Raw genomic sequence first — 12,810 nt, 5'->3', positions numbered from 1 at the left:
AGGAACAGCTGAATGAAGGCAAGAGGAGTTAAATGAGCCGACGGACTGTTGTTGTTTTTGGGACGGCTGGATGTAAGTTTGCTGAACACATTGCTGCACATACAAAAATAAACAGTGCGTTGTCCGTTTTGCAACCCGTTGTTATTTTGCTCCTTTACAGTGCGCCTTTCAGTTAACGCCAAGTTCCCCGAATATTGAGGGGCAGTGGTGTCATTACTATGCCATAGGTGTGTTTGTTTGAGCGAAAGCCTCCCTGCTGACAAGCCGTAGCAAAAGGTCAACGGGCGCAAGTTTCCTCTGCATGTTAATCAGTCCATTGGTGCCTGGCCGCACCACTAGGGAGAATCATCACCTTGGATCGTCCTCCTCATCCAGTAGATGGTTGCGGGGGTTTGGTGATTACCAAAAATAATCTTAAGTGTGAATCATCAAGCACATGATGCCCTAGAAGTTGAGGTTATTTCGGGTTGTGGCAAATGTCAAAGACTTACCCAGACGGTTTTACATGGTGGAATAAAGGCCCAGGCCCAGCAATGCATGAATATTCATAGGGTGGATCAATGGTGAGTGATTGCAAGTGTTGGGGGAATGCAGGGCATTGGGGGGAGGGTTGTGCTGGCAGATTCTAGGTCAGATGAGGGGAGAATAGAGAGACTAGCTGATGGAGCCGGCAGAGAAAAAGGCTGTCTTGACTTACCTCTCTCCACTGTTTGCACTCCACTCCCTGGGTATACAGTACGACCACTGAGAGAGACACAGAGATTGAGCCAGCGACAGAGAGAGTGAGAGACAGAGAGATAAAGAGAGATAGAAAGAGAGAGGGAAATAAGTAAATGATAAACATGACCCTTTCCTAGGACACACTATACAGAGCAGTTCACAGATCATGAAGTCCTGTTTTCAGCTGTATTCATATTTCACAGATGATAAAGGAGTTACCAGCTGTAAAATATGAATGCACGGTTACTGTGTAAAAAGGCTTTGTATTTGTTTACCTCTCATCATAAATTCCCCCCACAATACACCCTGATGCCTTGACACACGTAGTGCGGAAGAGGTTGTCATACCGGTGCGTGTCAAGCCCTATAGGCGTGATCTCCACGGGTTAACAAGGAACAGCCGGTTATGGTGGAAGTCACACAGCGCAACACAATTAGAACACAACAGCTCCTTAACAGGGGGGTCCGCCCGGCTCCTACGGCTGCCGTGACTTGGGTTAGGTCGGGGGGATGGAGTCAGGGAAAGGGTGCGTACAAGGGCGACATGACCTGTCACACGTCCTACGGGGGCCTCCATGCCTCCGCAAGAATACAAATCAGTTCCAGGGAGGTATTCATCCCTTGGATGCTATTTACCTCCAAAATGAAGGTAAGAAAAAACAAAAGGTTGACTCCCGAGCCCATTCCGTGATTCCTGTGTTCACCCGCTCCCACGATGCATGTAAGGTAATGGCTTAACGGGGATAACCCCGGGGGGCTGCAAGATGGTGGCTCGGTGTCTTACCGAAAGATGCCTATTTGTATTCAAAGGCTGACTTCCTATATCCTGCATGCATTAAGGTACTTTTGGTGGCTCTCGTAAGCAGGGGCCTGTCACATCATCGTGCAAATGGAATGCGGTTATTGAAAGAACCCTTTGAAACAGTGGAGGTGAACTGAATCTCAGTTAAGGCGGCTGAAATCTGAGGATACGTGTGAAATGAAAGGGCTGTTAATGCGTTGCATTCTCACTGAAACCGCTCACTTGCCGAGAGGTAATGAGAGGTGAGATGCCTTTCCGTCGCTTTACTCCTGAATGTTCACCAAAGTTTTCTATTCAACTATGTCGGTGTTGTCGGATATGGATATCATGAAGTTAATGTTCATGTTGGTGACTCACGTGGGTCCGATTTGGAGAATGTGTCCCTGTCCAAAAGATTCCTGCAAGAGAAAGAATAACATAGAGGGCGAGGTCAGAAATTATATTCAATCAATCGGAGCTGGTGAGTTATCTTTTTTAAATTGCACCAATCTAGGTGATTTATTTGCAAATGTCTATAATACATGAAGCAATAAAGAAAACTGATGAGGGTTATTAGTGTCATACTTTCTTAATAACTCTTTTGAAAATAATCTTATCGGTGGTTTATTTGTACTTCAGGACAGTACATTACCCTCATGTCTTCAAAGAAGGACAAAGGGGAATAAGAATCTGTCTGCAGATTTTGTGAAGGTTTTTCCATGCAGCGTGAGTGTAGCTTGCAGCTAGTAAACAAAGCAGAGAGGAGGTGCACTCTAACTCTGGTTTATACCTTACTCATCCTCCGTTTAAATGCCACTGCAGTTGCCTACTGTCAAAAAAAACTGTTAAATACATTTTGAATGAATAGTGTGATGTGTAGCATCAATGCAATCAAACAATGTAATTCTGGTTCCGATCGAGAGGCAGATGAGAAGAATACAACTTCAGCAATAAAATTGGGGAATCATATGAATGATACACCAATAAATCTGCCATGTGTTCTGCACAGCGATGATAAATAACAGTGCAGTGGAAAATCGCTTTCTCTTTGGTGGTGAACAATAGAACCATGATGAATATGTATGACATTGTAAAACTCGATTCAAGCAGCGGTCATCACTTATTGAAACATAATTCTGTCATGCCGGAATCAGAACCCGTTGTCACATGGTAGAATTGTACAAAGACGTCAGAGACAGCTTCATTTGGGTCACAGTGTTAGCCAAAGGCTGACCTGAACACAGTTGGTACATTGTCACTGTAATTATCGCCAAAGAAAAATAAAGCCGGACTCCACTAGCGGCCTTTATGTCTGACCAACCTGAGTGTTGTCTGCCATTCATTCCACTCATCCAATTAGCCCGTCCATCACCTTCAGTCTATGTACTCACACGGAACAGAGGGGAGGGATAATTGAAAATTGAAATGACCAATGCCATTTCAACCAACACAGAAAATTAACCTAAAGACAACAACAGGCTCCAACATTGGGCTGCACAATGTTGTTGTCGCCATCAACCTTAATTCCATCTTACTGAGTTCATAGCTATTTGTGTTTCATTAATATTATAATATATAAAGTACATATATATTATATATATATATTAGGGCTGGGCAACAATTAAAAGTTTTAATCATGTTAATCGCATATTATTGGTGAGTTAACTCAAATGGAATGACTAGATCAAGTGATATTGAGGGAGTTTTATTGACTCACTCAGTGTGGGTTGAATATGAAACTTATGGAACACGGAGCACCACAGGTTTGGGAATTGTAAACAGTAAAAGTGCGTTATTGTGTCAATTTTTATTAATCACGTTAAAAGAAGATTGCGTTAACGCGTTATTAACACACTCATTTTGACAGCGCTAATTATTATACAATAATGCAGGCACTACTTCTGTTCCGCTTTGCTATGAATGTAATAATGTTGTCTTTTATTTAAAGTCTAAAGAGGCATAGACCTGATCGTTGTTCCATTGGCCCAACAGTGGACATTGCGATGTGATTATTTTCAGTACATTAGGTTGAGTTTGTATATCTTCATTTCTTATTTTTAAATGTGCATCAAGTATGCTATAATTTGTTTCCACCATGGAAAATTGAGCGTGAAAATGTAAGATGTGTGATGGACTTTCTGATTCAATCAAAGAGTTTCTGTCTCTACCCATGCATCCAGTAAAGATTAAGTCAACTGACCTTATGCATCAAAAATCGCATTTTGAAATATTTTCCCTCACTTCCCTCATAAATACCTCTAAGCAAAGGAGTTTACCATATAAAGCTGTAGACCCTTCACACCCCTGTATATATTTTGATGGTTGCCCTCATTTGAAAACATATTTTTTGGAATACAAACCAAACTTAAATTCCTGAATTCACTGCACTTTGTCACCCGTTTTTGTGCTTGGTTGTTAATGATTTCTGACAAGTCTACTATTTATAGGCCTTGTTAGACTCTCTGCGAAACGTCGAAGTCCTAATGGTAAGGAAAGAGAGCTCCTTCATAGTGGAGATAATTCACCTGAATATGATTGGGCATAACAATGTGCGGTGAGCATTACAATGTGGGCATTACAATGTTCCTATTCACTGGTTCCTAAAAAGTACAGGACTTATCAGAGTATATCCCTGCATTAGCAAACACACATTTAGTGTAGCTCTGTAATCTGATATAAAGAGCAAGGCAAGGATGGCTTTCCACTTTCTCATTAGGCGGTCACTTTTTCCAAGCACTCTTCTTATGTTTCTTTTCAAGAACAACCATTTTCTCTCTTTTAAAAGCATAATTAAACTTCTGCATCCTGAATGTATGCAAAGACCCATGAAGACACAGAGACTTTAAATGGGCCTTTTGTCGGTTGATGACAGAGATTTGCAATGAGTCCTCCCTCTTTGTGGAGGAAGTAATCACGGATTGGGCGAGCAGGGAACAAGTGTAGTGATTTGTTTTGTTATCAACAGCCACAGACAAAAATATAATGATTGCACCTGAGAAAATCGAAACACTGTATTTACACTTGGTTGTGACGTTGGGGTTGAAATGCAGGCAGTTCAGCAAAGATGTTTCCATAGCAATGTGTGCCAAGATCTGTGTCATGTGAGACAAGACACGGATGTTCACAAACGTACTGCTTCATACACCTCAGGGTGAGGGGAGCTACATTTGGCCCATTAAAGTAGAGCCATTTGTGTAACAAAAAGATAAACAGCTAGTACTACCTATAATGCATCTGGGTTTTCATTATCAAACTCGTTTTCCATTGAAGAGAAACCATATCAGAGAAAATAACATATTCCTAAAAGCTTTACTAAATTAATTCTCTACTGCATGAGGCTAATTGGATTTTGTTTATCTAGCTCAAGCGTGATGGGGATGCAGATCATGCAGCTGTTAATGCTACTTTCGTCCCCCAGGCCTTTCTGTCATTACACCCAGGATATTTAGACATTCTGGTGTCTCTATTAGCCACGGATACATCTGCTAACCTTCACCGTGATGGCAGCAGGTGTCTCCTTCACCACCATCTGTTTAATTATTAAGGTTCTGGTCATCATGGGATCCTCCAGGTGTACACTATCCAAAGAAGAACAATCCCTCCACGGCCATCTTGTAAGAAGAGCGAATCTCACACATAAAAACCCAACAGCTCTTTACTGGTCCAGTAAATGTGGACACGCGGATAAGCTCCAATGCGTGCACCAATGCCGTAACTGCGTCTGCTTAATGTTTGGACCAGGAATAATACCCTTGCTAATTGCGTGCTGCGACAGCCCAGGGTCTGTGTGGTGATTGCTGGCATCTGAGAGTTAGTGGGGAATATTTAAGTGTAGATACTATGACACTTGAAGGGTACTTTCCACAAAGCTTATTGTAAATGCATCCCAATTACACCTCATCCAGTGTCTGTTAGTGTGAAAATGCCTGAGCTGTCAATCTGTTTTCACCCCTTTCTATGCAAAATTATGCACATGCATAAATGTATATACACCATATTTGCATATGCATACATAGACACTAACACTACTGATCAACTCACACATACTCTAACACATACACTTACACATACACATAAACATACACATACACAGACTCATACATTTGCATACCGAGATTAATTAGCTAACTTGAGAGTCAAGAACATTTAAGCTTCCAAAGCGTGTGCAGCATTTGGCTTTTTGAACTAACACTGATAGAGGAGATGGTGGGGTTGGGAGGGGATGGGGGGCAGTGAAAAACATGTGGAAGTAGCCGAGAGGAGGAAGTGTGTAAGTGGTGGTGACACAGTGTAGGCCCGCAATGAGCTAAGTTGGGTGACAAAAACGCAATAGGAGATGGCTGAAGCACTGTAATTAGCATGACTCGCTGACTACTAGAAGAATTGTAAGACGCATGCATTTTAAATATACACATCAAATGATAATGCGATCACCACCCATAATATCTTGCGCACAGCCCCCACAAGAACCACCCGTCAACAAATGAACACACACAGCGAACGAGGTGATGTGACAGCTCTCCAAGCACTGAGACATTGACAGGTGTGAGTGTAACCTGAGAAGAGTAGACCCGCTTAGCGCTGTGCTCAGCCAATCAGAAAGCATTCACCATCCGGATAATAAGTGGTGAAATCATCTTTGAAACAAAACCTCAGCTGCCAAAACCCAGCACAGACATTGCATCAGCTGCTCCACACCCCAAAGCCAAACAAGGTCAAGCAAAGCCCCCCCTCCCAACTACACAAAGCCAACCACAACACCCTCCAACTATTTTGGAAGCTCCCTGGAAATACAAGGAAAAATTTAAAAAATGAAAGGCGCCGTCATTATTTGCCTGGAGTGATTTGAACTGAACTGTGAGCAATATTTCCCCGTTACCCCAGACCAAATCTACACTCGAGGATGGCACCGGGGAACCTGCAAAGTGTCATAACCCACCGGCACAGCGTCACCGTCTCGCCAGGGGTAGCCCCCCCACCCCCCATGCCTCCCCTGGCCGCCGTTCCATATGCCTTTCATCCTAAATGAGAATATATTAATAACATAGACACTCCCATGGGCAACACTTCTTGTGCTCCAAACTCATTTTCACTGTGTCACGGGTTCATGCATAATTATTCACTCCATCGACCTGTGAGGGTCTTCGCCGCCATTAAAACACTGGTGCAGTGTCGAGGAGGGCCATTACTAAACATGAGAGCTCGACACTCTCAGTTGTGTCGTCTCCCCCCCCCCCCCCCAACCCTACACATGCTTCATGTTCCATTGCTATTTGCAAAACGTGTTCTACTTCGGAGCGCTCCTCAATTCATATTTCATTCTCTGGTGATAGAACACAAAACCAATTCATTTCAACTTACGAGTTTTCTTTATAGTCGCGGAAACACAAGAGGGCGTTTCATCCAAGAAACCAGGTCACATAGTTTGATTTGAATAATTACACAAGACTTCTGTATAGAGAGCTGATACGCATAATCTGAAGCTCAATGTATCGAGCAAAGACTTGCAGATGAATGTCGTCAAGGAGGTGAGAGAAAATACAATGAAATAAACACTGGGTTAGTTACGCAGATCGAATTCCCATTCCTGCACACCAACAATTGTTTTTGACAGATCTAGCCGTGAAGTCACATGTCCTAATCATTACAGCACCACATTGATTCCCTGTGGCTACGTGTGTGTGTGTGTGTGTGTGTGTGTGTGTGTGTGTGTGTGTGTGTGTGTGTGTGTGTGTGTGTGTGTGTGTGTGCATATGTGTGTGTGTGTGTGTGTGGTGTAGTTGGTTGGTCGATTGGTTGATTGATTCATTTGTTCGACCAAATACTCATTGGCCGGGTAATCGCTGGTGGTACTTTCATCATGAAAAAAACTATTCTTAATCCATTATTTTCAGGAGGGACATATGGAGACCGATGTATTTTATTTTTGAGTGATTTGTTTATTTTGTTTAAAATAACATTAATTATCAATATAAATAATATTCAAGGCTCCGTAGTTTCTGTTATAATAACGGTATGGTTTTATAGACTTTAAAACTTATAAGACAGGAGGTTTTCACTCAATTTAAGGGTGACTACTAGTCTACTCATTAACTCGGCTACACAAACTAATTGACCCCATGTCATGTCTGGCAGCATGTGGTTAAAGAGGATGACAAAAAAGTAAAAACTGTATGTTTTTTTTCATGTTGTCTGTGATGCTCTGCCAACTTTCATGTTTAACGCCCGGTAGGCTTTGAGTATGAATGTATCAGACTTGGTACCTTGGGACCCAAAACATAAAACACAGAACAAAACCCCTAATTTAATCATCTGAACCTGCTCGGTGCAGCCTTTCATAGCTAGCATGGTGTGACCCGCTCTATGGGCCGACCCCAGCAAACAAGTTAGCCTCACGTTTGGTGACACCTCCAAACATCTCCCTCCCATGTGTCAAATTGTATTGGACGCAGTATCGCATGGGGCAAGCTATTGTGCAAAGGCTTGCGGTGAAGTGAAGGGAAGGAAGGGGGAGGGGAGGAAAGTTGAATTTCAGTTAACTAGGCAAATGTGCGTGTAGTGCAGGGCGCAGGGCGGCCATGTTATTGGACAATCACCATTCAGCGATTACTGATGGACCATACAGACTGAACAGCAAGCTTGTTACATAGAAGCTCTGCACTAACCGAGTCAGACTCTGACCATGAGCAGAGCTGAAACCCAGTGACTTACTCCAAAAAGCCATACCTGAATTTAGGCTGTCAGGAGGAGAGTGTACTACGACTGATTAAGGTTAATGGAGAGATAACTTGCAGATAATTTATTTTTTAATTTGTATATACTTTTTATAATTTTTCAATCGTTTGTAGAGTTGGTGAATTTCAGTCAACCAAGATTTTCTTTGGTTATACAGCCCTAGTGTGTATGTATGTATGTGTGGATGTGTGTGTGTATGCTTGTGTGTGGGGGGGAGGTTTAATTGAGAGGAATTCTACAAGATTTGGACCAACCCTGGAGAATGTAGCAATCAGCCGCCTTCCACACACATTGGGGGCGGGGGGGCTATGGGTTTTTCCCTAGCTGGTGTTTATCAGTGGATGGTCGAAGTAATGTGACCTCCGTAATCTTGTGTTTTGGTAGGTAATGAATCCCTGGGGACCAGGGTGGCCCGGTCCCATTAAATCCTCCCAGCTGTGGAATACATTGATTGGTGCAGTGGTCCTCTAACCAATCCATCCTGGAAAATGAATGGCTATGCTGGAGCACGGAGGCAGCGTAGGAAAACATTAGTGAACATGTTGACATTAACACCGGGAACAGAAAATGTTTTGTGTAAGCCGTAAACACCATATTAGTCCTGCAGACGGGTGCCTAGGGTGTTGATGAATCACCCTGGTCGGGTTTGGCTACTGAAAGGCTGGTTGCTGGTTGCCTTTGTGAACTAGTGGAGAATGCTGTAAGATCCAGGCCCAGCTTCTTTAGTTAGAACAGATTTGTATTTGTTACACTAAGGACTGCAACTAAGGATTATGTGGATGAATTGTATTTTATAAGTTAGTCGTGCCATCTGAACTGGTTTTGAGATCTAATTAATTGTGGTGTGTATTAAAGTGAAACAAAAATCTCAGAAAATCTTGAATCCCATTGTTTGTCCATGTTATTTCAGACTGTGACACTAGATGTAAGATAGTTTATGTTTTTTCACAATCTGTTACATCATAAAGTGACAATTCACAACTACACCATTAAACCGTAGCTAGAACCTTACTAGACAAATCCCACTTATCAATACTTGAGAGAGTAAAGACCGTATTACGCCATATTGCCACATGTCACAAGACACACACACACACACACACACATACATACACACACACAAACACACACACACACACATAAAGGGAACTCTCTTCAGTCTCCTGCAGTCATTTCATCTTCATGTTAGCAAACGAACCCTCCCAAATGTAGTAGCTTTGGGCTTACTGTGTGAGCTGACCTATATGGGAGAAACCAGCAAAAGAGAGACAGAGCAAGGAGAAACACTGGGCTATCGCTCTGTTATCAACTGAGAAAGTATGTGTTTTTTTTTTCAATGCCTCCAGTTTGTCAGCCAGCACAACTGCAGTGAGGGTATGAAGGGGCGCCGGGGAAGAGGTGAGAGATGCAGTGCAATTCTCTGTTCCACCGCAATCTCAGAGCACACAGCTGCGCCAAATCAATTACACAGTGGTGTGGTGCTGTTTGCTCTGCTCTACGGAGTGCGCTTCTTTCTCTTTGTTATGCAGACTAGTGGCTGTGAAACCCCTGGAGGAGAGGCTATGGAAAGACTTTGGTCCATTTATTTTGTTTATTTGGTCCATGTGCAGGTATTTCAGGAGGTTAATAATTCAATTGGGTTGGTTTGCTTTTTAAACTCTTTTTAAAAAATGTTATTAATATTCAATCATATTATTTTGCATTGAAACATTACCAAAAAAGCTACATGGAGTGAAAACAGAATAATAGTCATCTGAAGCAGAGGATATTTTAAGACCATGAAAACAGATTTTCTCTGTAATAGCGAGGTGCCCTGGAGCAAGGCAAAAGGGAATTACAGATCACCGCCAGAAGGCTCTCACACAGGAGCCCACAGCAGCATAATGAGCACACTCAGAAATATTCAAGTTTCACAAAGAATGCTCAACACACGCACACACACACACCAGAAATCGATACATAACAATCCGAAACACAGTCACATGGTTAGGTTACAGGTTAAGACATATGCATCACAAGTGCACACCCACTCTCAACACAACCCAACATATGTTCACCCACTCTTGCTCCAGAAGTGCACTTTATGTAGCATTTTGTGTTAATGCACAGTAGAGCAGAAACCTATGCCAGATTCTACTCTGGCATGAGTCCCACTGTGCTTAGAGGTATATATAGGCCTACTCCTCCATTATAGGCCTATATTGTATGAAAAATGCATATTTTGTATTCAAGATGTAAACTCCTTGTCTCCTACTGTATTGTTGCACTGTGTGCCACACTGGTTATGATATTTAGGTTTAACTAAAGATGATAACAATGGTTTCAAGTAAAGATTTGATGAATGTTTAAATAAAATACATTAAATGTGGCGTATTAATGAATTTCAAAATAGACATTGCAACATAGAAATGAACAAATAGAAAGGTGTAAATTGGAGTGCATAACTTTGCACATACTTGCAAATACTGAATAGGCCTAGGTACTGTAATGGTGTCGCCTCCGGTGAGAACAAAACGTTGCTATTGAAACTTATGAGGAAATCAATACATACATGTAATGATGTCAATAATCCTGTCAATGTGTATCGATTATGCTCCCTTTATAACGTTGTATTCACTTAATTTACTGTAATGAATAGCCAGACGTTGCTGTATCAAGCTGTTTCAGCTGGATTTTAAAGGTGTTCCCAGCGCTCATTGCACCACACCCACATTGAACGATGGCAAGTGCCTTATGAAGTAACGACAAAACTACAGAAATGAATATCAAATAGCCTACTGAAGTACTATTACAACACGTTAATACTGGTAATTTAGGGTAAAAATACATATTCACATTTGCATGCACTTTGCCTCAAGGGAGACACTGGCCGACCGACTCCCAACGGTCGATGTGGCACGCGACTCTCGAGGCGGGAAACACTGACTACAGCCAACCAAGCGATGCGTTAGGATACTTCATTTGAACCTTAAACACGTTCAAATGTAACCTCTACCCAAGTTGTACACTGCTAAGACACTAGCTTGAGGGGGTCGAAATACCCCCTTTCCCTAAAAATCAAGAAAAATATTGTACAGTTTGAATGGCTATATCATAATAAGTTGGAAGTATTCATAAGCCTACCATTACTACCCAGCTAGTGCTGAATCTCTCGTCAACGCTCACAGAAGGCACGGACCCAGACCGAAAGCCTGACGCAGAGGCACGGGTCGGCGACATGAGCGTCTCGGACTTACCTGCATGACACGGTGATTTCAACTTTGGTGGCCGGGATGCTGCCCGTTATGGGATCGAAGTCACACACGGTGGCCATGGCCTCCAGTTTGTCCATAACGTCTCCCTCCATGTGTGCGGGAGACCCGGGACTGCTCCCCGGTTCGCACAGCCTCGCCACAAGTGTGTTTCCACGAGAGCCGAGAGTGATGAACAGAGAGTGGAGAAAGGGCGCGGAGAGAGAGTGCGGTCAGATGTAAGTCATCTCCGCCGGAGTGTAAACACCATTAAAGCCGGTTCAATTGGGAACCAGCAAAAATCTGCCAATTGACTTGGCGATGGGGAAATTGCGGGCAGTTCTGTGTGTGAACTTGGCAGTTTACAGGCAAGGACTGGTCTGGTCTCTCCCGGCGGTGGAGGATTTGGAAACTCTCCCCCCCCCCCCCCCCCCCCCCTGTCTCCCCCTCCCTCTCCCGAACTCCACCCACTTTCTGCATTCTTTCACATGCGGCGGTGACTTCTACTCACACATACATTAGGCTACACAGTTTAACAATTATCGGTGTAGATTATGGCTATGCAAGACCCATGAAAAGCTTACCTCTTCGTGAAAGCATTTATATTGTTATATTGTTGTGCACGACGAAATACATATGGATAAAGTACCGCGGTTTAAAACTAATTTTCTGATTGTCCGTGCACAATCAGAACCTGGACAGCTCCGCGCGAGCGGTGCTTTTACTGTGAAGTTGTCCTATGGAGTCGTATCTATTGAAATGTCATATGCTGGTTATGTGTCGACTCGAGGGTATATTATAACATATTATATACATCGTATATTATTGCAACCTATTTCGATCCCGTAACTAGTTATTCGTTAACTTAAGCGGAAGTGTGAGAGTCTCCATTTGCCTATATTGTTTTCAGACGCCGAAGGCATCGTGGAAAACATCAACCTATGTGGATGTTTAGACACATCTGAAACATGTATGTGTATACGGATCGGTTTATACAGCGCTATAGGAACATACTCCCCCATTACATCAGACAATTACATTCCTCGGGACTTTTGGGATTGTTTTCTCCGCATATAATGAGAATATGTTTAACATAAACAGTGCAAACACTGTATCCCCTTAGTGATGCAAACACAGTTATACTGGAATGCAAATAATAATAAATCATCCAGTGGATGATTTATTATTATTTGCATTGATAATTGATTATTATTATTTGCATTATTGCATTTGCATTGATTATTTGCATTGAATGAACTTGCAAAACACTACAGCATTGACCTGAAAACAGAGGAGGTTCTGGTGGCCAGAAACTTTCTTGCCCGGAAAACAGAGGCTGGATGTT

At 42.6% G+C, this 12,810-nt stretch overlaps 1 protein-coding gene across 1 annotated transcript in view; it reads right to left on the bottom strand.

Annotated features, from left to right (window-relative positions):
• Nucleotides 1-11,581, bottom strand: part of cpne5a (copine Va) — a gene marked incomplete at both ends in the record, with an annotated part of 35,832 nt that extends 24,251 nt beyond the window's left edge. The window contains 3 exons of the mRNA XM_084479805.1: nucleotides 698-744; nucleotides 1,879-1,919; nucleotides 11,472-11,581. Of these exons, the coding sequence (XP_084335931.1) occupies nucleotides 698-744; nucleotides 1,879-1,919; nucleotides 11,472-11,581 (198 nt within the window). The remainder of the gene's footprint in view (nucleotides 1-697; nucleotides 745-1,878; nucleotides 1,920-11,471) is intronic.
• Nucleotides 11,582-12,810: the final 1,229 nt, after the last annotated feature.

This window comes from Micromesistius poutassou (genome assembly GCF_964030765.1).
Source record: "Micromesistius poutassou genome assembly, chromosome: 15".
Classification (NCBI taxonomy): Eukaryota; Metazoa; Chordata; class Actinopteri; order Gadiformes; family Gadidae; genus Micromesistius; species Micromesistius poutassou.
Note: the sequence above shows the minus strand (reverse complement) of the source record. Positions and strands in the feature narration are given on the sequence as shown.